The sequence below is a fragment of the Stegodyphus dumicola genome, chromosome 10 (assembly GCF_044657685.1).
Source record: "Stegodyphus dumicola isolate Sdum_Otavi_A_Nest chromosome 10, ASM4465768v1".
Classification (NCBI taxonomy): Eukaryota; Metazoa; Arthropoda; class Arachnida; order Araneae; family Eresidae; genus Stegodyphus; species Stegodyphus dumicola.
In genome coordinates this window covers 150,297,581-150,325,280 of record NC_140777.1, presented here as the reverse complement: position 1 = coordinate 150,325,280, position 27,700 = coordinate 150,297,581, and the positions used below count along the sequence as shown (strand labels likewise).

The window sequence follows — 27,700 nt, the reverse complement described above, 5'->3', positions numbered from 1 at the left end:
GATTATAAGACCGAATAATGTATGAAATAACAGAAATCTTTCAAGCATTAAAACCTCCATTATTAATAAAAGGGTGATAAACATTCAAACGCATTACAGAAATGAAAAAAATACTTAACTACTCTCATCGTAGGTTTACATATTGCTAATTAACAGAAGCAACCTACCTCCTGCTGGCTTAAACGCCGAAACATGAACTGGAGACGGTCTCAAGGGTATTTGTTCCGGAGAAGATCGCGGTGGAGATTCATGAGGTAGCACAGGCTGGTTATCGGCGTTTGGATTAATACCCCTAGCCAAGTCCTGAGCCTCTGCTCTTCGCAGGGCAACTTGCAAGGCCATCACTCTCTGCCTCTCTACAATCAGCAAGCAGAATTTACACACGCAGTCCTTATACGGACAATATCGTTTGTGACTTTTCACTTGTTTTTTTACACCGTGATTCCGACATCTTGCACAATTTGGTCTGCGAGTGGGTTTCGTGTCAGTGTTGGCAGCTAACCCTCCGCTTTCGGCAGATGGTTGAGGATCAGGAGGGCAGGTCACTACATCTATCTCCTCTTCGTTTGAGTTGTCCATCTGAGAGTCGTCTTGCCGCGGAACGCTCGGTCTCTCGTGAAGTCGACCTCGTGTCTCCACGAACCGCACTTTCATTCCGATTTTGTATTTGGTGCTATGAACGGGGAGACGAGTCACGTGACGATAGCCGGTCGACATCTAGCGCCGGCACAGTCACTTGCGCTTCTCTCTGCAAACCTCGTCGACAGGTGGCAGTGCGAAACCTCTCCGATTCTCCTCTGAATGAGAGACGAGAAATTGAGCGCCGATGATAAACATCATCCGTCTTTTCTTCCGCATCAGCTTTGTTCCAATGAAGGCCGAAAGAATTTTTTTTTTTTGCCACTCACAAACGACTTGGGCGGAGAAACAAACCAATCGACTTGAACGTGGAACGAGTGCTTGTAGTTCTCCCCGCTGTCAGAGTGAGAGTGAAACGGGCGAGCGCTTTAATCGGACGCCGCGCGCAGCTTCTGAGACAGAGCCGCGCGTATTCGCCGAGATGTAACAACTTTGTAACTGATCGCTCTTCTTCCTTTTTTCTTCACCCTCCCAAAAGGGTTGCCATATAACTTTCCAAATCGTTCTCCGGAACGCGGCTGCACCAATTAAGCGAAAGATCCACAGAATCTGAATATAATATATGGGGAAAGATGATTCCTTTCCAAATTGTCTGTACTTTGGCTAGATGACAAAAAACGAAACTATATGAATCGTTGAAAAATGACCCTAAACTCTTATACATGCATCACTTTTATGCAAGTATATTGTAAACATTATGTTCCCCAAAGTAAATATAAATTTATCCTCTTCTGTTTTGTGAAACAGCGTGGATTTTTCTAGGTCTTTAAACAGAACAATGTGTAACTCTTCTTTTAAAATTAAATGTTAAATATTTTAAAATTAAATTAAATGTTATTAGGGATAAAAATCAGTTCCTTAAATAAAGTATGTAGTTCTTGAATATGAAGCTAATATTCTGACAAAAAGTAATATTTTGTTATTTCATTTACTATTAAATCTACCTCAATTTCCTTCTCCTGATATATTGTACTCAACAACCTATAATGGATTCATAACTTAATGAATTCAGCATTTCATGCATTTTGTATCAAGAAGAATTTTTTTTCAGATTATGTTTTCAGCGTCTTAGGACGTTTAAAGCATTTGATTTGAAATTAAATTAAGATGCAAATTTCATCATAAGCTACATTAACTGGATATCATACATTTCATTTTACGCTTCGCTTATGTCTTATTTCCTGGTTTACTTTGCAAAGATGATGAGCATTCGCAATAATTTCGCTCAGAGGACAACAAATTAAAGCACTACAAGCTTAAAAGAAAACAATATATTTGCTTAGATTTTAAATAACTCTTTTTATAAATGTAACAAATTTTAAAAAGGGAAATGTTCTGGTACAGAAAATTACATTCATAGGTGCATTGATACTGTAAAGTTTATTCGCAGATTTTTTTTTTTTTTTACTTCTCTGGTATGCAATTCATACAGAACTGATCTAATAGTTCTCTTTTCTCAGGAATGTGATTACATGTATTTAAGTTAAAGCATGTTTTGAATTCTTTCGTGTAATGATTAAAATTTTTGGAATTTCTTCCATTTTGACCCTGTTGGAATTGCCTATTCTATCAGATATACATAAATGAAAAACTTTTTAAAGGCATTTTTCTCAAATTAATAAATTCGTGGCTTTGGCGAAGCGCTGGAGACATATATATTATACACACCATATAATGTAAAACACCCATATACATAGAGAAATTGGCATAAAGACAAAAAACGAACTATAGATGAACATACGTAGTAAAATAAAACTAATACATAGCAGAAAACTCCCAAGAACATAAGCCGTACTTCAGAATCTTAAGATACTTTGTGTGAATTAATAATGCATACAGTATACTAAGATTATAGGGAATAAATACCCATATCGGACTGAATGCCGATGCTGTTTGAGATTAAGACAAGTTTCAGCTAAATGTGCTAAAATTCTGATTGGATTTTTATGCGTAATTAATGATATTAACATATTGTATTAAAATTTTAACATATGTACTTTACATTGTATCAAAAGGTTAGCCTGTGCCATTTTTCACTTAGTTTCTGCATGCACTATCAAAGATATTTAGATAAATATTGCATAAAAGTACTTACAGCAATACGTTACAAACATATAGCATTGGGATTATATTTATTCCATAATGCTAAAACGATTCTAAATATTTTTCTACAATTTTCTTTTGTAACCAAACAAACCTTACATTCAGATCTAAACTCAGAAAGACACACAATTGTAAAACATTATTGAATAAAACTTAGATTTAAAAGGCTCAACTTTCGAATACTAGGGATGAATTCGTACAGGGTTAAAATGAATCAGTGCCGAATACTCTAGAGAAGAGGCGAGGAAATATTTTGAAGATAATTGTTTGTCTTACCTGCTGCTTTAAAAGCTGATGTAGTTTGAAAGGGTGATGCCATTCGAGGTGAAAATGTTGTGGCAGTTGGTGATGGTGTCGTTTCACTGGGGAGCACAGGTTCCTGACTATAAACAGGAGTTCTTCCCATCTTTTCATCCATCGCCTGTTCCCTCCTCAGTGCAACCTGCTTTGCCATCACTTTCTGTCGTTCTTGTATTAATTTACACTTTGCACAACGACATTTCATAAACCTGCAATATCGTTTATGTCCTTTGATATCTTCTAATATACCGTGATTCCGACATCTTGCACACTTTGGGTGCCGGGGTTTCTGATCTTTGCCGTTTAGCTTCTCACCACTCGTTTCCGCGGGATTATTCGGATCGCCGTTCCTGAAAGCAGGATCTGGGACTTCGGAAGACGGGACTTCTCTCTCCGGTGGTTCATCGGCCATGCTATCCTGCAGAAGATACGGATCGTCGCGGTCCAGAGATCTTTCGCTCTGGTGCAGTCGACCCCGTGATTCCAAGACACGCATTCGCATTTTCAGTTCGTATTTAGTGCTCAAAGTGGTTGGTTAGTCACGTGACGACACTAGCGTCGTCCGTGACCGTTTCGTCATCTGCCACTACTCACGTTCGATAGATGGCAGTGCGAATGTTGAAAACAAGCGCGCCAAACATCCGCTGCGCTTAACAGCACCTTAAATAGCAGCTCACTAGTTGGTAATTTACGCGAGACGATCAGTTCATTGTTCCACATGCGCTCATTGAATGGGGGGGGGGAAGCTTCGGAAATGTGCAGCGGGAATTCCTTAAGCAGTGTATGTATTCTTTTCTTTCCTCATGGGGGGGGTGACGATAGCGGCGGAGCTACGGAAGACTCGAGCGCGACATGCGGATCGTCTGAGAGAAAGTGGAGGAATGAAGCCCTAGGTGAGGACGCGGTTTATCGGACACTCTGTATTCATGCGCCGCCGCGAACGATGCGAAAGCCGGCCTCTCGATTGAAAGTCTCACTTGCTACCTCCCGTTCGCAGGGTTGCCGCTAATGGGCGTCCCAACTCGGGAAAAGAATAGTAGAGGACTTTTGTAAAGTTTCCTGGTACTGTATCTCTTTCTGATTGTCGGGCTTCCGATAATAAAGATATGATAAGATGTTTCCTGGCTGCCTCAGAGTAAACCAAAAATATATCAGGCATATAACAAGCTATTACATTTTCTTTACCGTACTATTTTTAGAAAACTGTAGATCGTCTAAATTTGCCCTTTTATTATTTAACAGGAAATTCAAAAACAGTTTAACACTTATTATTTCGGGTCAGTATTGGTTGAGTTTAAAATTTCTCCCCTTCTTATTCCGCTGTCAAGGAGGAAAATATAACTGTTACATAAAGTTCTTTCTATGATTTCAATACCATAAAATTTAATAGAACTCAAAAAAAGGCCTAAGATTTTTATGGGAAATCGCTGAAAAATTACTTTAACAAGCACTTTCACTCGAGGAATAAAAGGAAGAATTACTCAAATTAGGGGCGGGGGAGGTCGGTAGATGAACTTTTCTATTTAATTATTACTCTTTTAATGCATTATTGCCCAAACTAATCTTTAGGATAATATTGATATTTAGATGTTTTGGAAAAAGCATTTATACCTACAGAGTATGCAGATAATTTCTTACTGGTACACTAAAAAGTCAATTTAATAACAAAATATTGATTTAATGAATATACTAAACAATTACGTCTTGATGGTAAAGATCATAGATGGATTTTGGATATGCTTTGGATATATAATAAAAAACCGAAAATATCTTTCAGAAAACGTTTGATAGATCATATATATAAAACATATAATCAGATATTTGTGTAGATATATCTACTTTGAATAAATATCATAGTTTATATAAAATCCATTAGTGTATATAAAAGCTAAGATATTATATATATTCGAAAATCGAATGGGATAAGACAATCTTCTGAATAAAAAATTCTTTATATATATATATATTAGCGTGTGCATTATACTATAATGTAGTACTTACAAGCGCACGTATGTATATGTAAGATAAAAAAAATGAGCCAAATTTAGCAATTTAGCAATAGCTCCTTAATTTCTCATTTTTAATTTGATATTTCTCCTCTTTGCTCTAAAAACAGTAACTACTTTTCTGGACTGTGGCATTCCGAGATCAACCCATAAGTATGGCTTAATAATGGTGATGACGTAGCTAACTGGAAACTTAAATCGAAACTTTCTCTTAATAAGTTGCCGTATTTGAATAATTGCACATTTTGCTTCTACCTCTGTTCTCACTAAGAATGGTGTCTAGCTGCTCTGTTCCTACCACAACAATTTAAAAAAATGTGAATATTCTATATATATAATATAAAATATGTATGTAAATATAGGCACGATTAAAGTGCCAACGGAATTGAAGTCGCAAATGTCAATTCAACTAAAGATGGATTTTCAATCTGCTTCGGTTGCCAAATTTGCTCTTCATTATGGATCTTAGTAATTATGTAATCAAAATTTCTATATCATTACATCTAAGTCTACTGCTTTCATTATATACATGTAGTTTCATAACAAGTATTATAAAGTATACGACACTATAATTTTGCTTGCTTATAAATTATAAGTATATTAACCATTGAAGATCAGGCGTTACATTACGAATAAAATAAAATGCTAAAATAGAATGATTTCGTTAAAAATACATCGATGAATTTTTCATTTTGCTTATGCAAATTATGGTATATAATATTACAATAAACAAATTATTCCTTTCCACTTAACAAAAAATTACATAATGAACATTAAATGTTTTTTTTTTTTTTTTTTTTTTGCTACTCAATGCTATTTCTCTTTTTAAGTCAGTATGAAATTATTTTGCATTATGCATTGAAGTACGAGAATATCAGAAGAATAAGAAGCATTAAGCACAAAGGATTGTTTATAATTAAATTTTAAAAAATATTTTCATGATTGTCAGTTTTTCTGTTTATTTTGCTTTCTCCTCAATGAAATATTTGCACTATACCAGCAGAAGTATAGTCAGCAATGAACTGGAAGATAAAATTCTTTGCAAATTATTCTCAATGACTTACGCGTATTATAAAAGGTCGAAATATTATTATATATTTCAACAGCCTGTTTCTTGCAGACGTTCATTCTTGTTTAAAGTCCCATTTTGCTTATCCATTATGACATTTCAGTTAACTATTACAAAAAGCAAGCAACGTATTGTTTTATTAATTTGAAAGTATTTGTTTTATTTCTTTGTCAGATTATTAATTTCTGGCGGATAAATAAACTGAAAAAAAAAAAAAAAAAAAAAAAAAAACCTGAAAGCTTTTAGATTTTACATTACACTCAAAGAGGCGTTTTTTTTTTAAAATTTTATTTACACGCACATACACTTTTGGAGAGCATTTGAGCTAAACATATTTAAAAACAACATATCTTTAAAATTTTCGATAGACGCGCTGGAGATAAAAGTTTTTTTGTTCCGTAGTGTTGCCACTGCTCGTTTTGAAATAGTTGAGCTTTTTAATCAAAAATTCGTTAAAGTTATGCAAAATATGAAATAGATAATAAAATAAATTCGAAATACAAAATTCGGTCTTCCAAGTGCCCATGTTGGGGTGGAGTACTACGTTATTTAAAATTTTATGGTACAATGGTTAGGGAAAAGCCAACTGCGAAATCAAAGGACCCGCATCTTGGAGAAGGCATAGATGTGAATTGTGTGTCCCCTCAGAGGGGATAATCGCGGCAGTCCATTAGGTGCCTTCGTAATAAAACGACCACCATTTCTGGCCTTAGTAATGGCAAAAGCCTAAAATGACCTAATTTTTTATAGCCATTAAAAAAAAATATATTTGATGGCTCTAGGTACCTTTGTTTTTTCACAATGCGAGAAACATACGTACATTCATACAGATTTTTCATTATTTAAGACCTTTAAACATAATACAGGGCTATAATATTTGGTAGCAACAATCTGAAAAAGGATTCAACGCTTTTAATAATGTAGCGTAAAATGCCCTTTTGAGACTAATAGTCCATTTTGGCTAACGCCGCTTTGGACTAAACATTGCAAGCACACCTCTGTCACTAAATATAATGCATGTGTAGGTCACACCTGGATCAGGAATTAATGTTATTTATGAACAAATTACATTAGTCTTATGTTAAAAGTTTTAAATAAAAAATACAGTACTTTTTTATAATTGTCTGGGCTAATAATTATTCATCTATATATTAGGAACTGTATTATTGAATTGGAAATGTAATGTTGTTGAACAGTTTCATATTTATTTAATTCTGGAAGGAAATATAAGCATTTAAATCCTTCATTTACTCCTATCTGAATTAAATAGCATATTATACTAAAATAAACTTATTTAAGCACAAAGAAAGAAGCGTTTTTTTATTCATTCTATTCTTAATAATTTTGAAAGGGAGAGGTTTGGGAATGGAAAGAATTAAAAGTTTGCTATTAGTACCTTTCCAAGTAGGACTAAGATTTTCCGAGTCCTAGACGTTATTTTCATCAAGGTTCGTATCCTTATTTTAGTACTAGGAACACAGGGATCTGAAGAGATACAGGAAGATTTTTCGGGCTGCTTGAAATCCGGAGCCCTAGTTCTGAGCCCTGTGGGTCTATGCAGTGATTCGTGTTATCATAAAAACATATGTTTTCGACGTCAGCTTATAAAAACTAATTTTCATGTTAAGGAATGCGATAACATGTTCCAAAATGGATTAAAATTAAAAACTGAAAATTTTTTACTAATACGCAAAGCAGTATTTGCTATCATTCAAATTTAAAATTACAATGCATTATCTGTATATCTCCCCATTCATTTAATTATTTCTATCTTTTTAACTATTTAATTCATTTAATTAATTATATCATTAATTTAATATTAAGAATCCTATTCTAATATTTATCTTCAGAAAGCGATTATTACTAAAACGTAATGAAACAGATTGCTTTATTTTTCTTAATTGGGACGTTTGTTTTCCTTTAAACTGTTATTAGTATTAAATAGAGGAGTTACATATAGATAATTATCTCATAAATTTTTGTCTTGCAAAATAATAACTCACAATATTAACAAGACAACTGTCGCCGATTTTTTTTCTAGCAGGTTATTATTTGAGTTACAAATTAATTACAATATGAATTCAATTAAAAATTACATAATTTTTAATTGAAATGCTAAAGTCCACATAATAATTTATTTTAAAAAATAAAAATTAACCATGGGTATTTTAGACATAACATTTATAGGTTGAACAACTAAACTAAATTTTGTTTTAATTTTTCATATACAAAATTTATGCAATTAGAAAGCATAAATAATGGAATTAATTAATTAAAATTTAAAAAGGTGTAAGTTCAAAAGTAAGTTAAAAAGTTATTAAGAAACATTTTCTCTTAACTTAAAATAAACAAAATTTTGTAAAGATGAGAAAACTCTTGAAAAAGAAAAAATTAAATTAAAAAAGTTATTATAACGTAAACATGAAGAATTGTTGAATTTATGATAAATAAAAGGATATTGCTTAAAGGGAACAGAAGAAATTAAAATATGTATTTAGATCATATACAAATATAAAATTTTTTTAAAAACGATAATTGAAAATTCCTTCATGTTAGTCCGTATTACAAATTGAATAAAATTTTAAATTTTTTTTAATTATTTAAAAAAAATAAAAAAAAGTTTATTGTTGAGATTTTTTTTTAATTTCTTTTTTCAGTATAACAACTTCTACAGATGGCCAGAGAGGCATTTTAAAATTTATTCCGGTTATGTATAAAATTTTTTGTAGGAAGTTGTAAAACGTATTTTTATTAATCTTAAGACTTGTCAAATGCGTTATTAAATAAAGAGCTCACCTTTTTCGCAGAAAGGCCGCCACACTGAAAGATGGACAGTGGTCGTTTCTACATGCTTACCGTCATCAAAGGCTTCTTGCCGGGCCATCCTGACTGCATTCGCACAGGCTTTCCGGCGCGCGTCAACTACCTCGCATTTTCCGCATTGGCAGTCTTTAAAACTGCATTTGGTTTTGTGTCCTTTTAAATTGGCAGTCTTACCGTGATTCCGACATTTTGCACAACGTGGGATCTTCTTCAATTTGTTGCTCGGTCGCTCCGCGGAATGTCCCCGCGGTTTCAGACTGTCTGGGGAGGGACAACTGCTTCCGATCTTCTCCATACTGACTGTATCTCTGAGGCACGGAGAGATGCGAACTGGAAGAGCCTACTTCTTTGTGGCTTTTATCCAAACATTTTGGATGAACAGGATCAGTGACTCACAGACAACTCCTTGAATTCGCGCCGGAAAGACGTTCTTTCCAAAACAGCTGACTACTTGTTTAAATTATTTCTCCCTAATTATTCAATTAAAGCGACAACTCACATATCACGAATGCTTTAAATTCCGATTTACACCGATTTCGTTCCGTATCCTCTTTTGTGAATCTCAAAGTCTCAATGAAAGCTTTCGAATTTTAAAGAGAGATTTTTTTTTGGGGGGGGGTCAACTTTTGATGTAGTTAGTTATTCAATATTTGTGTTTGCAACATCCAAATATCTGCAATAGTGGAAAAAGAGTGGATTAAATTACATTCGGCATTAAGCTTAGGAACGGAAAATAACGCAATCCATCAAAATCGCATCAGACTAATATTTCATTAAATTGGCAGACATTTTGCAAAACGTGGGATCTTGTCACAGATTCATAAATCAGATCCTTGCGTTCCTTGTGTTCACCCTCACAAGTACTGACCTCGGTCGATGCCGCTTAACTTCGGTGATCGGACGAGACGTGACCATGGACTCTTTCAGTATACTTTCAGTACAGTACTTTCAGTATGGTACGGCCGTTGACAATCAATATTGCTTATAAGGTGTACATAATATTAATCTTGGAATTACCGCCAAAGCGGATAACACACAACGATATGATATTGCTTATAAGGTATATTCTTCCACCTTCCAGTATGCTTTCGTGGGCGTAACAGTAGCACACTCGGTGCGCATTCGTGAGGTCCATGTTCGAATCCTGGCGAGTGCATTGCTCATTTTTCACACCTCCTTCAGAAAAAAAAAAAAAAAAAAAAAAAAAAAAAAAAAAAAAAAAACATAACTCTCCAATGGAGCCCGAACTAAAAGTTCGTGGATGATAATTAGTCATAACCAGGATTTTGCGATTGGGCCCCTAATCTCCAGTCGGCTTTCGTTCCAGCATGTCCATGGCCCAGTCGTTCCAGCATGCCTCCGATGATGTAACGGTAGCACACTTGGCTCGTATTCGAGAGGCTCAGGTTCACGTCCCGGCGAGGGCATTGTTCCTTGTTCATGTCTCAAGCTTTAAAATAACCTAATGCCTTTACAAGCTATCACTATATGATATTTGAACATACATAGCTTTGAAATTTCTGTGCAACCCCATTCCTTTCCAATATATCAGCTCTACATCAGTCATAAAATTCTTAATAAATGACAAACGCTCTTAGGTACGCAGAATGAGAGTTTACTAAAAGTCGGGAGAAGGAGTTCAACTGACATGTTTAAAAATTGATTATACTTGCCTGATGCGTCGCAGTCTTCTAAAGGGAAAAAGGGAATATGTAAGCAATTGTAGTATTTCTTTGATGGTGCGTCTTGTTTTAATAGACTCTTTTTAAAATTTCCAATTTAAATATTTTGAAAGTTTTTATTTGTCATTGGATATTTTAAAGTAAAGCATTCACGTTTTGATTTGTTTAAATTTGAAAAAGATATTAGATTTTACCATTTATTTTAAACCCTTTTAATAACTGTTACTCAAGCATTTTAGCAATACATGATTTTACTTATTTTCCATAATCTTTGCCCATTATGTAAATTTTTTAGCACGTCATGTCATTCGTTTTGTAGCATTGAGCGTTTTTCACGTTCCTTTCAATATGAAGAAATTCTGTTGATCTTAATTATGAATTTTTCTCACAATAGGTCTTTTTCATCATTGTATTTTTATTATGAACTTTGGAATTATAAATTTATATTACGCATTTTACCATTTGTTTTGCGCAGCATGACTGTCCCAGAAAATACCCACCAAAAACGAACTTTGAATTTAAAAAACCAGTGAATGCGTTTTACTTCAACAACATGTCAGAATGGACATACTACATGGACATTTTCATACATGTCATCATGGACATATTTTCTCATTTGAACAATGTCTGAATATAATTAAGTTTCAACTCTAGGATGTTAATATCAATGTTATAATTTTCTTACGTTACCGTCATCCTTAAGCTTACAATATCTGTAACAGAAGTTGTATAAATCTGTCTCTTATTAAACCCTTATCAAAATCATGAGCTGTTAAATCAAGTGAAAGTCTGTACTTTTATGCTTCGGATCATATTTCGATAAAGCTTCTCATACTAAGTTATTACGCAGTAGGATGTACTGACAATATTAAATATTTTCAAAACTTAAAAATACTCTTTAGAACTGTCAAAAAGGATTAGTTAAAAGTTAGGAAGAATTCTAAATTTTCTCTAATCCGAATACAAATGCCAAAAGAGCTTTCAAATCTTTTGAGGCCTTCAAATGAGATTAATAAGAAAAAATATGATGTGTACAGCACATGTTTGTTTGTATGGAATATTAAATCATACGCAATTTTCCCACATTTAATTTAAACATATTGAATTAACAGTTAACGAATTTTGAATTAAATCTACTTCGTCGATAGAGCTTAGACCACATTAGAATAAATGCACTCTTTTGAAGATCACTATATTTACTTACCAAAGCGACACTTCGGCGCTACGTTCACTTAACAGCATTAACAATCATTTTAAAACGCAGAGTGCACAAAAATTATATCATCTGAAGAATTACCATAAGTTCTATTCAAATACTATAATAAATCCAAAACGATATATAAAAGAAATTAAACCAATAATAATAATAAAAAAAACTTTTTCGCAGACGATTCAGCGCCGCTTACCTAATGCGCATGCGCTACTAATTAATTCAGTTCTCACATCGCAGCAAGGCAAAAATACATAAAATTTAAAATATTTTCATTAAAATTTTACAGCTATAGAAAAACATAAAACACCAAATACAGTTAAAACAATTAAAAAACAATTTAAGTTACAATTTCTACATAAGAATAAGCTAATAACTTAAATGTTAATTCCATAATGAATTAAGCATAATTAAATTCGCAATAATTAAAGAAGACGTTACTTCGTTGTTGTGAAGCTTAGTTTCTCTAGATTGGCAACAAATCCACTATTCTGGTAAGTTTTAAATGTAAACAAACATGGACGACATACTAATCAGAAATTAGGCTTAGCCGCACGTAAAAAACTTATAAATTGTTGATAATTCCACAATTATTGCATGTAGGTTAACTAAAGGTATAAAAACCTTAACCGGAAGATAAGAACAACATAATTCAATAATTTTTAAAGCAAAAAAGCGCAATTTACAAATATATAAGAATAAAGTAACTAAGATCACTGAACCGAGTAACAGAGTGGGTATAAATATACATACATTTATATACTTTTGGTGCGGCCGATTGCAACTAAAATACGAGGTGCACATCTACATATTATAGCAGTCCTATATACAAAATTTCAACGTTCTGAAGTTACTCGTTTTTGAGTTATGGGAGATACGTACATACGTACCTACGCACAGACGCCACGAAAAATTCTCCTCAGAATTCATTTTAAATCAGTTTTATAATTTTTTTTCTTTTTTGGGGGGAATGAGTCCTTTATTCTGTCCTTTCGTATACACATGTCACGCAAAAACATCGTTAAATTGCATTCGATAGCAGTAAAAATGGACATTTTCGTTGAAATATGCTGCCTGAAAAATTTCGCGATTACAATACTTCCTTTTTACTTCGTACAAGGAAGTAAAAATAAGACATTTACTTAAAAATTTTTGAATTAATCAAAATTTGAAAAATTGCGTTTAATAAGTAACACATCTAAGAATGTAGTTTCCAAAAATACATCTCTGTTTATTTAGCAGATTAAAATGAAATTTAGTTAGGAAATATTAAATTAAAAATCTCAAACCTTGAGGATTATTTTCTGAATGTAATTCGGCAAAAATTATTTGAGTAGCAGTTCAGAGTTTTTATGGTACTTACGTATTAACGCCACCGCAGCTGCAGATTTGGCGGTTTTTAAGTGCCGCCAATCTACACCTAAAAATTTTGCTACAAATCATAAAGTAAAGCACTTTAATTAAAATCAAAACGCTTTATTTAAAATCAAAGTAATCAATCGGATTTCGGGGGAAAATGGGCCGATATAGAGTTTAACATAGATTTAAAACAGTCTCTATTTTCTTTGACCTGATGCTGTCGCCATATGAACTCTGTTAAATAAGATTCTAAATGATGTCACACTGCCCCCTATGACTCTTGTTCCTCCATTTAGCACTGCCCCACATTCTCTCAACTTTTACAGCCGGTTATTTTGGGATTTAACATGATTTATGAGCTCTTGTATCAGTATCAATAAAACTGTATTTATGATTAACTTTAGCATGTAGAAGTCCTTTTTCTATTATATTTGTTTGGTAACCTTTCCAACTGTCAGAATAAATTGTGCTTCCATCTGCAATGTTTTCAATAATTTTATTAAGAAGGGTAAAGCAGTTATATTAGGAACAGTGACAACAAATGAATCTTTTGACTCTCTACATATACCACCAAACACCCTCTGTTCGGGTAATAATCGAGCACAATTATTAAACAAACTTTCATCAATTTCCACAATGCAATCTGTAGTGGCGTAGCTAGGGTGGCGCAACGGGGGACATCCGTTCCCGGGCGCTGCATCCAGGGGCGCCAAATTGATGATGCACATTTCAGAATGATAAATATGGCAACCCTGCCCTTCTTTGCCATTTTATGGCAACCCTAGAACTGCTTTGCGGGGAAGCCATCTTACCACGCCTGTACATTTCGTAACAATACGAATAATTTTCTTCAGAAAGAACACAGACATAGGCATCCATCCATTGCTTTATGCAAAACCGCCAGTTTGCGTGAAAACAAAATTGTCAAGTAGTAGTTGATAATTAATACGTTCAGAAATATGGCTGCAGTTAAAAAACAACTTCCAAACACTCGAATTTTTCCATAGTTAAAGCAAAATCATCTAAAAAATGTGCGAACAGCCTATGTATATAGGGATGCAGAAATTTTGTAAATAAAATTTGCTTAAGAATTAATAAAAGCACTAAACATTGACATATTTACACCCAATCAAAAAAAAAAAAAAAAAAAAAAAAAAAAAAAAGCAGAAATCTTTAATAAGAATTTCTGATTTAAGAATGAGAACTAGCATTCGAACGTACTCTGCGAGCCTATTCTTTTCCGTCCCCCTCAATTATATACTGAAGAGTTTCTCTGAAATTACTATTAATGAGATTTGATTATGAACATTATGGAACGTTTCCTTAAATTTTGCATTCTTTTTAATGAACGCCTTTCTTTGAATATCAGTAAAAGTAATCTAGTTTAAAACTTTTAACTGTTTTTCAGGTTAGGATGAGAATGAAGGATGAAAGTGAAGATCCAGGCATTTGAACCTTACAAATAATTTACAAGATTGGCAGACATCAAATATTTCGATATCTCATCACTAGAAGAAATGTAATATTAACTTTGGGTCAAAGGTTACAATAATTTAAATAAGTTGCATCTTTTTGCGGTATTTTACATTTACATGTATTCGCAATTTCTTATATACACGAAATTTTAGATTTCTTAAAAAGTAAGCTTACGTAAATTATTATTACTGTGATATATAAATAATAATCGTTATCTTGCTTAGAAGTATCAAAGCAAAATATTTTTAATATACGAATAAACACATCTAATTCCTATCTGAAAACAATTTACGCATATAGAAAGGTATTAAAATTATAATAGAATATTATAATTAATTTTAAATATAAATATTCCCATAACATATACACGTACACTGCGAAAAAAAATTGGAACAGTTCTATATCTCCTTTTTATCGAGCCGATTAACGAAATTCAACTGGCGTTTTTAATGCCTCGAAAGCGCGACTTAGGATATGTATTAGATTTTTATATAGCATTGTTCTAACATAGGTATTTTGATATAAAATCGGACTTTTTCTGAAATAACATACCAATTGTTTTTCATCTTTCAATTCTACAACTCAAATTATGCTTAAATATTAAATTTTGTAAAATTTGGTGCGAAATTTACGGAGCAATTTAAAAATTTATCTTGGCGCATTTCTTTCAGTTTGCGCCAAGAATAATTCACTAGGTGAACTTCTTAATTTACGGTGGCCTATTTTCTTTTCCCTTTCACTGCGCACGAGCGGTGAGCAAAAAACGCATCTTTCATTCTTTATAGTAATTTTAACAAAATTCGTAAACCACATTTAGCATTATTATCACTCATGACAAATGTGCCAAATTTAAAAACGCGCGAATATGTAAATTCACGTACATCTTAGGAAATTTCGAATAACAAACTCGAATTTTTTGCACGTGTGCTTTAGAAATACATCTACTTTAAGACGATGGTAAAAGCTTTATAGGTTTAAATTAAAAATGTTTTTCGAAAAATTGATAAAATTTTTTAAAAAATACAAATTTTAAAAATAAATCATACAAAATGGGAGAATTTTATTTAGAATGAACCTAAATTTCGAAATGTGAAAGGAAGAATCAAATATATTTAATAAAAAAAGAGATATTAATAAATATATACTAAATTCAATTAACATTGAGGAGCTGAAATTCTGAGAGCTAATTTTTTAAAAACTACTTTTTACAAAATGTGGCACAGTGGCATAATTTGAGTCGTAGAATCAAAATACGGAAAGAAATTGGCGTGCCATTTCAGAAAAAGGTCCAGTTTTGTGTCAAAATACCTATATTAGAACAATGCTATATATAAATTTAATACATATCTTAATTCGCGCTTTCGAGACATGGAAAACGCAGTTTGAATTTCGTCAATCATATAGAAATGTCCTTTTTCTTTTCTGCGTAGTGTACCTATTTATATATATAAAAGTTATTATTAAACCTATTGAAAACAGTTACATTGTTAAATTTACGAATTACTTAGAAATAGAAAGATTAGATTATTTTATTATTAGTTTACTTTTGAAGACGGTAATTATTCACGGAATTAGGTTCAAAACAGATTTATTTCTTGGATACCAAGAAACATGCTTTTAATTCCAGTAATCCTGAGGAATATATAGTATTTTTATTTATATTCAGAATTTGTTTCTTTCTCTTGCAAGAAACATACGATCTGGAAACTAGGGAATATATGAATGTAAAAACGTTTCACGTTCTAGTTATTATTAAAAAAAATGTGTCATGTTGTAAAAAATAATTCTGGAAGTTGTACAATTAAAACTGCATCTAGGAACTAAGTCCTGCTAATAGTATTAGGCAATATAGCGAGTTATCGCTACGCTTTAAGTGCTTCAATACATCATAAAGTACTGGAAAAGTTTAAAGTAACCTTTTTATTTTTATCGGAATTTGAATATAAAAGGCACAAAATGTGCTACAGAAGAACCACTACTTGTGACTATACAAATTAAATAATAACAGACAAAATTCAAATGCGACTAACGTTGTCTAAGACTATACATTCAGTGGAATAGGAAATAAGTTGGCTCAGTTGTTTTACCGGCGCATGAGTTTAAAGCATCAGCTAACGAGATGCGAAAGCCGGGTATAACTTTTAAATAGAGCTGGCGGAAACTTGAATGTAAAAGCGAGTGCATTTCTAAGATTCAAAAACCTCAGCCTTAATATAGTGAAATCTCATTTTCATTCCAGTGAAGAAAAACGAGAGTATAGTAAAAGATAAAAATCATAATAACTGGTTAGTTAACATAAAAAGTCTCAAAATTCGAATAAAATATAATAAAAATAATAGAAAAAAATCCGAAAGCTTTCAGATTTTATATTACGCTAAAAGGGGCGTTTTTAACGTTTTGTGTCTTACCTTTATTTATTAAATATTAGGTTCTTCGCTCTTAAATCATAAAATTCAATTCAACAACAATATCACAAAATATTTAAAAGATCATATCTTTAGAGTTTCCGATACACAGTCTCACGCGCTGGAGATAAAAATGTTTTTTTCTGTACAACGTTGCCATTCCTCCCTTTGAAATCCTTGAGTTTGTTAATCAAAAATTCGTTTAGGTTTTACAAAATATGAAATTGATAATAAAACAAATTCGAAATTTCAAATTTGGGCTTCCAGATGCCCAGTAGGATTGTGTCACTCAAAATTGGATGGCTCTAGATGCCGTTGTTTTATCACAATGCGAGAAACATACATACATTTATGCACATTCTTCATTATTTAATTTCTTCAAATATAATATAGGGCGATAATTTTTGGTGGCAACAGTTTAAAAAGTGATTCGCCATTTACAGTGAATCAACGCAAAATGCCAACACAAAATTAATAGCTCTTCTGAGCAAATTGTGCCTTTGGGCTATTTGCTATATTTTTGGAGATTGCGTACTTAGCTGTTAATAAAATTATTTAATGAATTGTGAATTACGCTCTTAAAGATCCATAGACTTTGATAAGCTTCATGGAAAAAAATCAAATGGTAATTTGCTGTGAGTAAGAAATAATTAAAAATAGAATTAACTGCAAATAATGAGCAACATTTTCATATGCGCTTCCTTTAATCAGTTTTCCTTCCAAGTGAATTTACATTTTAAAACTGAAATCTAAATTAATTGTTCACCTACCATCAATAATTACTAAATTATCTTCAAAGACCTATATCGTTTTGATCTTTTGAAATCTTCATCAGAAAGATGCACGATTTCATTGTGAAATAAGTTTCGAGCTGTGCCAAACAAAATATATCGTTTGAGTCAAGATTCAAACATTTTTAATAACTGTATTTAATAGATTCATAGATTTAGATAAGCTTCCGAAACAAAAAAATCAAATGATAATTTGCTTCATAAAAGAACATATTTTGCTTGATAGTTCAAAAGAAGAAGTAACCGTAAAAAAGTAATAAAAATATTCATATGATTTTTTTCCTGATGATTTTCTTCGTATTGAATTTACAATTTTAAACTGAAATCTGAATTTCTTGTTCCCCTATCATCTATAATTCACTCCACCAGGCATCTATTTTGTTCAGATCTTGTGAAATAAACGTCATTAAGAAAATACTTCACACAGTTTCACTGTGAAATAAGTTTCAAACAATGCAAAGAAAAATAGTTTGAGAAAAGATTCTAACATTTTTAACAAACAAATTTAATATACATAGGAAACAATCATTCGCTTCATATTGGCTTAAAACTTTGAGATAAAGTTGATATGAAAATGATTTCTATGGTTGATACGAAAATGATTTCTATATTTCTAGCGATATCTTTAAACCTTTACGATGCATCCTTTGGTACTCCGCATACGAAAACTGTGTTACGCTCAAACAACTAAATCCTGTAATATTATATATTAAATATCTGTAATCTTTACAGATACATCCTCTGGAAACCCACATACAAAAACTATATTTTGTTTACACAGTTACTTCCTGTAACATTACATGTCAAACCTCTGTAGCCTTTACAGGTATAATCCTACTAAAGCTACTTAGAACATCCCTCTGATAATCCGCTGCATCCCAGTTTCCATATGATTTCTTAGTAGCCTTACGGAACGTTTATCAGTTTCAAAATGTGTACTTTAAAGATGACATACATTTATCAAATTACAAGAAGTCTTTGAAAAATAGTGCACTGGCGGCACTAAGGCCTTTTTTTGAAGATGATTTCTGACGGGCGGGACCAGTCAGTATGCTACGGTAAATTATAATGCTAAGCATCTATTAATTTGTAGGAATTTATATATATTTTAAATAACCAATTTTATTTACTTTTACAGACTTTCCTATAAGTCTGCATTCCCCTAATTGTCAATGTCAGAATATTTAAATTTAGTAGCGTGCGTGAAGAAATACAAACTCTATCTCGTGGAGAAGGAGTTTAAATACCAAGTTTTAGAAGGAAAGTTAAGCTATTGCCGTCACTTCTGGAGCGTGAACTTTCGCGGTTATTGCTGGTTTACGTGGCATAACGACATTTACTTTACAGCCACTATTTTCAACGCGGTTTTAAGTAAAAGGAGTTTTCTGAGTCCTGTAGCTTAGTTGATACTACTTGTGAATATTTTAGAATTTTTATTTTAGTTCTTGTGATTTGAGTCACCGCCCAAGCGAGGTGTAGTGTGTTAGCTTCAAGTTGACGCAGTGTGAATTTTAAAGAGTTTAATAAAGAGCACTTTTATTAGGAGATAGTATTTTATACTTATTTATTTCCTAACATAAACATGAAGTATAGAACAAGCAAAAGACATTTATGAATACAAAAACGTAAGTGATGCCATTCACAAAAAGGGTAATGTTATTTTTAATAGTTCGCTGGCTTTGCCGCAACATTCTCCCCACCCTGGTCAACCTACAGGGGGATGACCAGCTGCACAGGTCGGGTAATGGTATGTCCATTGGTGGGCAGAACACAAGTACGGACTTTTTTGTCGTGGCTAAGGATTAGCTCCTCAACATGGGCCTTTTTCCAGGTGTGGCGAGGTCTAACATCTTGTAGTTGGACAATATCCTCTTTCCTTACTTTATTTGTTTCAGATGGATTCCGCACTTGATGAAATGTACGCAAGTCCATCAAATATTCCTTTTGCCATCTTTTCCAAAAGGAGTCCATCAAATGTTGACGATTTTTCCACATACGATTTAAATTTGTTTCAAGATTTGTGGGGCTGGAAGGAATAGTAGTTAATTTCTTTCCTATGAGGAAGTGTGAGAGTGTTAAAGCTTCCTCAGAGTCATCTTTTACTCCGTATATCGTGGACAATCGGTCTACTGTGAAGAGCGGCTTCAATATCACATAATACAGTGATCAAACCAGTGTCATCCAAAAGAGCCTTACCTAATGTTTTCCGAAGGCATCGCTTAATTGAGCTTATCATTCTTTCCCACCATCCTCTCCACCAAGCCGCTCGGGGGGCGATGAATTTCCATTTGATGTTGTGGTGGGCATAAAACTGTTGTGCCTTGGCAGAGGATATAGTATCCCAGAATAATTTCAGCTCTTTGTCCGCAGCGCAGAAAGTTGTGGCATTATCAGTTTACAGCAAGGATGTCAAACTCGCGGCCCGCGGGCCGCATGCGGCCCACAACAAATATTTTTGCGGCCCAGCCAATATATCGACAAATAATAATATATAATAATAAAATAACATATCGACGAAGAAAAAATGAAATGTTTACTGCTAAGTAATTAACGATAATTTATTCAGTGTTGTTAGATTACTCACAGCGAGCTGACACACACACTACTTAAATTACAACTGCGTGTGAGTAGCTTGCGTTCAGCTACCTTCGGCTTTTGGGGGACACGTGCACTCAGAACTTGTATGCATCCCCCGATAGCCGAATGTGGCCGAACTCATGGTCTCAGTTTTCCAATCATAGTTTTGTACGATATATTGGTGCATGCATGTGCATGCATGCACTTTGCTTTATTATTAATTATTACTTAATTCATATTGTTACGGATTTCATAGTTATTTATTTAGTTAGTTTTTTATTTAAAATTGTAATTAGATTTGCTTCATGTTGCCTTAGCGACGCAGACGATTTTTGAAAAGACAGCTGCGTTGGAAGGTTAGAAATAGAACAGCGCGTGCATTTAATACCTAATAAATAAATATCTCGTAATTGTTGTTGCCATCCACAAAAATCCAGATATTTATAGATGTTTCCAGTATATTCGAGAAATTAATTATAAAGCTTATAAAAGCCGAGAACAAACAACTCATCTCAGTAGTAGCTATAGTTCTAGCGAACTGTTTGTTTACTTAATGCTGTGATTGATTTGTAGCGATTTCGCTGTGAGATAGAATTAGTTTCTCTGTTTTGAATTGATTTTTGCTAAACGTTTGACATTTTGTGATATTGTTAGAATATTTTTGAAGAAATATTTCAGCATTTTGATTTATCTCTTGTGGAAAGAATAAATTTTTGTTAACTTTTTAACGTTAACCGTGTTTATTCCAGCCCTTTGTATTCAGTATGTCTATATCAAAACCAAGGGGTAGTAAAACTAAACGAAAAATCGCTGACGAACATAGAATATTCCAAGTAAAATGGGAATTAGAATATTTTTGCTGTGAAATAAAAGATAAAATAATCTGCTTGATATGTAATAATGCTATTAATGTACCAAAGTTATATAATATTAAACGTCATTACGAACAATACAAATCGAAATATAACAATTACGAAGGATTAATGAGAGAAGAAAAGTTGAAAGAGCTCAAGTTAGGAGTGAAAAAGCGACAGTCCATGTTTAGTAAAGTATTGCAAGAAAGTGGAGCGGCGGTACATGCAAGCTACGTCTTGTCCGAGTTGATAGCTAAACATTCGAAGCCTTTTACTGACGGTGATTTCATCAAGGAATGCCTAATGAAAGCTGGAGAAATTGTTTGTCCTGGAAATGTGAAAGCTTTTCAATCAATTTCATTGTCTCAAAATACAGTTGCGGAAAGAGTTACTGATTTAGCCGCGAATTTAAGTGATCAGATCAAAGCAAAATCATCTAGTTTCGAAAGTTTCTCCATTGCCTGTGACGAGAGCACGGACATTAGTGGCAAAGCTCAATTAGCAGTGTTTCTTTGTTCTTGTGACAAGAATTTTAACATTTTTGAGGAATTACTGGAACTAATACCGATGCCTGGTACTACCACAGGAGAAGATATATTTACTTGTGTTTTTGGACTTCTGCAGAAATACAATCTACCTTTGGCAAAATTAAATTCTGTAGCTACAGATGGCGCTCCATCAATGACCGGGAAAAACAAGGGCTTCGTAGCATTACTAAGAAAAAAACTTAGTGAAATTCATGGTTCAAACATTCATCATATGCATTGTATTATACATCAAGAAGTTCTATTCACGAAAGTAATAAATATGGAGAATGTTTTGTCATATATAAAAAAAAGTTATAAATTTTATAAGATCTCGAGGTTTAAATCAGCGTCAATTCACTGCTTTCTTAAGTGAGTTAGATAGTGAATATTCGGGTTTGTCCTACTATACCGAGGTACGTTGGTTATCTTGCTCCAAGATTCTCAAACAATTCTGGGATTTGAAAGAAGAAATATGTCAGTTTTTAAAAACGAAAAATCAAGACGTAAGTTTGTTTTACGATCCAATATGGATACAAGATTTATCTTTCCTGTTTGATATAACCAAACACTTATCGTTACAAGGAAAAGATCATATTATTACGAACATGTTTGACATAATTAAAGCATTCAAATGTCAACTAGTTCTTTTAAAACAACTTAAAAATGAAGATTTGATGCACTTCCCGACGTGCAGCATGAATAAATCAAGTTTAGATGATACTTGTTCGTATCAAAAATACGCAGAAAAAATTGCAAATTTAACAACTGAATTTGAAACGAGGTTTAATGATTTTAGTTCCCTCGAAGACAATTTTTTTTTGTTTTCTTCGATTTTCTCAATAAGTATTGACTCAGTACCCAGCCATATGCAAACGGAGAGGATCGAGATTCAATGCAACTCAAATTTGAAAGCAAAATTCATTGAAGTGGGCGTGCCTGAATTTTACAAATATTTACCAGCCAGGTTTGAAAATACTCGAAAATTCGAATATGAAATTATTTCCATGTTTGGTAGCACTTATCGGTGCGAGCAGTTATTTTCAGTCATGAAAGGTAATAAGTCTCCTATTAGAAACCGTATTAATGATGCTCACCTTGGGTCAGAGTTGAAAGTTATCACTGCAAAAAAAATTTCTCCCGAAATAGGAAAGATAATAGCAGAGAAGAGATGTCAAGTATCAGGACGTAAACATTAAATTTTCTTGTTCTTTTCTATATATATATATATATATATATATATGTTTATTATTGTATTATTCGAAATAAATCTACGTTTCTATGAATATTTTTTTTCGGCCCGCCTAAAGTTAAACCTTGTTTGTTTAGCCCAAGTGTACCTATGAGTTTGACATCCCTGGTGTACACTGTATGAGGAAGTTCACGTGGAGAGACAAAACGTTGTAATGGAAGTAGGAAGACGTCAGTACGCATATCGGAAGCTAATTCTAAGTGAGTAGAGTTGCTCGAGTTGTAGCACATGTTAAGATGACAATGTAAGCTTTTGTAACGGAGTTATTATTTTTTACTTAGAGTGGTCCAGCAAAATCAATTCCGGTAACTTCGAAAGGAGATGACTTTTGAATTCGCTCAGCTAGTAATGGAGCTTCTATCTGTTCACTTCTCTTTTGTTTCAGTACTTTACATGGAAGGCAAGTCTTTATCACCTTTTTAATGGCTTGCCTTGCTCTTAATATCTAATATGAACGAAGCTGAGAAGTACAATCTGAACACCGAGATGATGCATTCGTAAATGTGTTTGGCGTATCAGTAGGCTTGTAAAATTATGAGAACCTTCCAATAATAAGGGATGTTTTCCAGCATGAGATAAATCAGAAAATTGTAGTCGACCACCAAGAAGTATAACACTGTTCTTGAAAAAAGGGTTAAATTGTTTTATCCGTTATTTCTTAGTGATTTTCCTGTCAATAGAGCTTCATATTCTGAAGAAAGGATTCTTTCTGAACGGCCTGTATCCAATAAATACGAGCTTGATTCAGTTCTGTGGCATGTAACTCACCCACTAACTTTTCTTGTTTCCTACAGTTGTGAATAAAGCGAAGAATCCAAGATGTTACACTTTATTGAAAGTAAGTAATGTAACAATTGAAAGTAAGAACTGTAGTTTCTAGCCTTTATGATTGGTTGAGTAGATACGATGTGAAGGGTCCGTTCTTTCTATGCTTCTAAGTTATGACTGTAACCTTTAGAAATAGTATCAGAAAGAGGCCAATATTCTGGAGATTTGACTAACCATGGAGGGCCGTTCCACCAAGTTTCCAGGTTTTTTTGTGTTGATGGTGAAACACCTCGAGAAAGTTTGTCAGCTGGATTGTTTTTGCCAGGGCAATGCCTCCATTGTGAAGGATTAGTATAGGAATTAATTTCTGTTACTCTGTTGCTAACAAAAGTTTTCCATTTGTTGGGGTCACTGCGTATCCACCCTAAGACAACTTGAGAATCACTTCACAATGTTGCATTTTACGAACAGATGTTTGTTTCAGCACAGAAATATTGCAACAATCGTGCTCCCATCAGGGCCGCCAGGAGCTCTAAATGAGATAAGGTAATTTTCTTCATAGGAGCTAGTTTGTTGCGACTACACACTAAATTCACATTCGATTGGTCACCTTTAAAGGTAACAATGTACAGAACTGAAGCATAGGCACGTTCAGATGCGTCACAAAACACATGAATACCAAAAGGAACATGTGATGAAATGTCTATGCATGAGGAGTTTGAAGGGAGAAAATGTCATTAAGTTCTTTTACAGCAGCATATTATAACATTGATATATGAGCAGGTAGTAATTCATCCCACTTGATTACAAGAATTCATGTATCTTGGAATAAAATTTCCCCCAAAACGTTCTAAGGGATCATAAAAACTAGCAATTCAGCGGAGTAACCATCTCTTTGTAAGTGGTTTGTCTGTAGAAACACAGAGGGAAGTCTTGAATACATGCTTCAAAGTATCAGAATTTGTATTCCAGCCAATACCTAAGACAGTTGTTTCCGTTTTGTGAGATTATTCATGTGTTTGTATTACATCTTTGAGTTTCAAAGAATTTGTAGCTCATTTTTCCATAGGCAATTGCATTAGAGCCATTAAATTCTTGATCTCGTGATATAGCATTATAATGCGTGATTCAGTTTCCATGCTAGCAAGAAAGCAATTGGAAATTCTGTGATATGTTTTGTAGCCAATTCTCGTGTGGCAGCACACAGTAAAAACAGACTGCAAGTAAGGCCAAATGGTAAACGAGTAAATCTGTAAACAGTTATTTCATCTGTAAAAGTAGTAGGTTGAGATGAATCAGATTTTAATTTGTACCACATGTGACGTCCCTATCTTCTGTATGTAGTGACAACTGTAAGAAAGCTTGTTTACCATCACATGTAACAGTGAATTCATGCAATCGAAATCTTAGTAGACAACCGATAGTTTCAGAAAGAAGATTCGGGCCAGCTTCCAAGGTATCGTTCAGTGAAGGCATTCTTGGAGCATGCGAGGAAGCGTCAAACACAAATTTCCTCTTGGTTTTAGATTGCGTTTTCTTTCTTACAGCAAGATGAGGAAGGTAATATACTGGCTTCTCATTGGATTCATCTATGGAACAAATTTCAACATGGTTTTGTTCAATGTAATTCAGCATGCATTTGTCATATTGTGTCTTTAACACATCACTAGATGCAAGTATTTTTTGAAGAGAATGAAATCTGTTTTCTGCTATAATTTTGTTTATAGGCAAAAGTGTGACCAATGGTTTTCTAGGCAGAGACACAATTCTTTGATTGTCTTCAGTGTTGTAAGTTTTGTGAAATTCTGATAAAATGTCTTCATCGCGAGTAGTCATTCTTCGTTTCTGCGCATCTTGTATCTCTATGGAGTCTAATTCCCAGAAGCAACGTACCTGATCATTTAAACAATCAGTTTTAACTTGCACACAAACTTGACGGACAGAAGTCTTCTCAGCGATTGTAGTATGTGCTCTTGTTCCACTCCAAACGTCAGCTCCAAACACTGACGGTACCATAACAAAAGATTCTGAAAGCTGGATTGGAGCTTCTGCGGAAACAATTTGTCAGTAATGATCACCACCAACAAGTATTTCTATGGGCAGTAAAGAGTCATCCGGTGGATCAGCAATACTCAATCTTTTCTCCTGAGCAAAGTGAACTATTTCTGGTGGAGCAGTAGGATGTGTAGTATAGGAATTGGAGCTTTCAAATGCGGAGATTTAAAATGCTTGGTTGCTCCACAAACTTGAAAGTGACAGTTGAACACATCTACGTTGTTCTTGTGAAGTAAAAGATTGAAATGCTTAAACTGAAAGTGAGGCAGAACTGACAACTTTAAGCTTAAGTCTTTCAATAAGGTTTGTGTGAACAAAACTTGCTTGGCTACCACCATCTAAAATGCAGCGTGTTAATTTGGTAATGCCTGTGGAGCTAGAAGCATACACGCGAGCAGTTTGAAAATGTGTGAAAATTGTTTTAGGAAAGGTTATGTGATTTACAGCACTGTTATTTATCCGCAATTGATTGTTTTCAACAGGAGGACAAATAGAAACACGATTCCTTTTCTTGCATTTAGTGCATCGTGCAGTATTTTTTTTTTTTTTTTTTTTTTGGGCAGTTTGAAACTCTATGACAACGGTTAGTACATAGAAAGCAGCGATTTGAAGTTTTAAGTTTCTGAACACGAGTATCATAGTCTGTAACAGTTTCACGATATTGAGGCCAATGTCCTGTAGTATCACAAAATGAACAAAATGGCGAAATTTTCTTACGTTTTTTTTACTGTTTTGGAATTGATATTAAAATTTTCTACAGTGCACTTTACGGTTTGATCAGAAAAAGACGTACCTTACTGATCACTTTACGGTTTGATCAGTAAAAGACGTTCATCTCTTTGTGCTACAACTACAACTTCCACTTCTTCTGTCAAGACCTGCATCAATCTAGTAATATTACCTTCGTTTAGTTTTTCATGCTTGGCATAGATAATCCAGCGGCAACAAATATCACTAGGGAACGCACGAATAATTTTTAACACTAGGATTCTACCGTATGCTTCAATATTTTCACCCAGAGCAGTTATAGCTTGAATTCTTCTCTTACATTCTATGTGAAGATCATTTAGATGCGTAGGAGATAGGTCTTGAATAACATCTAAATGTTTTAAGTAATCTAAGAGTGATTGGATAATTCGATGTTTATTTCCGTATCTTTCCTCCAACAATTTTGTTGTTGTTTCATAGGTGTCTCCTATTACACTAATTCCATTAACAAAGCGTTTAGCTTCACTATCTAAATAAGTTCTCAGGAAAATTCTCCTGTAAATGATTGTAGTTGAATTGTTGGCAATTTAACTGTATATGATTGAGTCATAGGCGCTGTAGTAGAAGGGTCGCCATATGTCATCGCCAACTCATTGGTATCCATATTCGAAGCAGTAACATTATTTGCAGTTGGTGATAATTTGTTCTGAATAATTTTTTCTGCTTTGAAAAATTGCGGATTCACCAGTATCTATGTAGTTTTCACACTGCAAATTATCACTTTCATATTCATCATCAGAAAGAAAGTTGTGAATTTCGTTATCTATTAGTTTCATATCATTTATTGTTAAGCGATTACAAATATATTCAACTTTCTCAATTGAGAAATCATCTTTCAAAGTATCAATTTCAGTAGACATTACTTCGCACGGCTTTCCGCTTTCGTTTCAGGTGTGTCATTTTGTCTATAAGCTTCACCGGTCGGCGCCATTGCCCGAGTAGTAGAAAAGAACAAAAAACAAAACTAAGTTTTAATGTTGGAAGTAAAATAATTCAGCAAGAATAATCCAACAGTAGGATGTATAAGTTCAAGGTCCTG

The 27,700-nt window shown here is 33.5% G+C and overlaps 1 protein-coding gene and 1 long non-coding RNA gene across 4 annotated transcripts in view; one reads left to right on the top strand and one right to left on the bottom strand.

The window, feature by feature from the left end:
• Nucleotides 1-4,006, bottom strand: part of LOC118182910 (uncharacterized) — a 353,090-nt gene extending 349,084 nt beyond the window's left edge. For 2 of the 3 annotated variants that reach the window (XM_085825700.1, XM_085825701.1), the window contains exon 1: nt 168-1,178. In XM_085825700.1, the coding sequence (XP_085681826.1) occupies nt 168-717 (550 nt within the window). In that variant the 5' untranslated portion in view covers nt 718-1,178. Of the gene's footprint in view, nt 1-167; nt 1,179-3,018 lie in introns of those variants that run through there. The other variant, XM_085825702.1, reaches the window with a different exon arrangement.
• The window catches only part of LOC146995135 (uncharacterized), a 427,109-nt gene that overhangs the window by 332,401 nt on the left and 67,008 nt on the right, over nt 1-27,700 (top strand). The window lies entirely within an intron of this gene.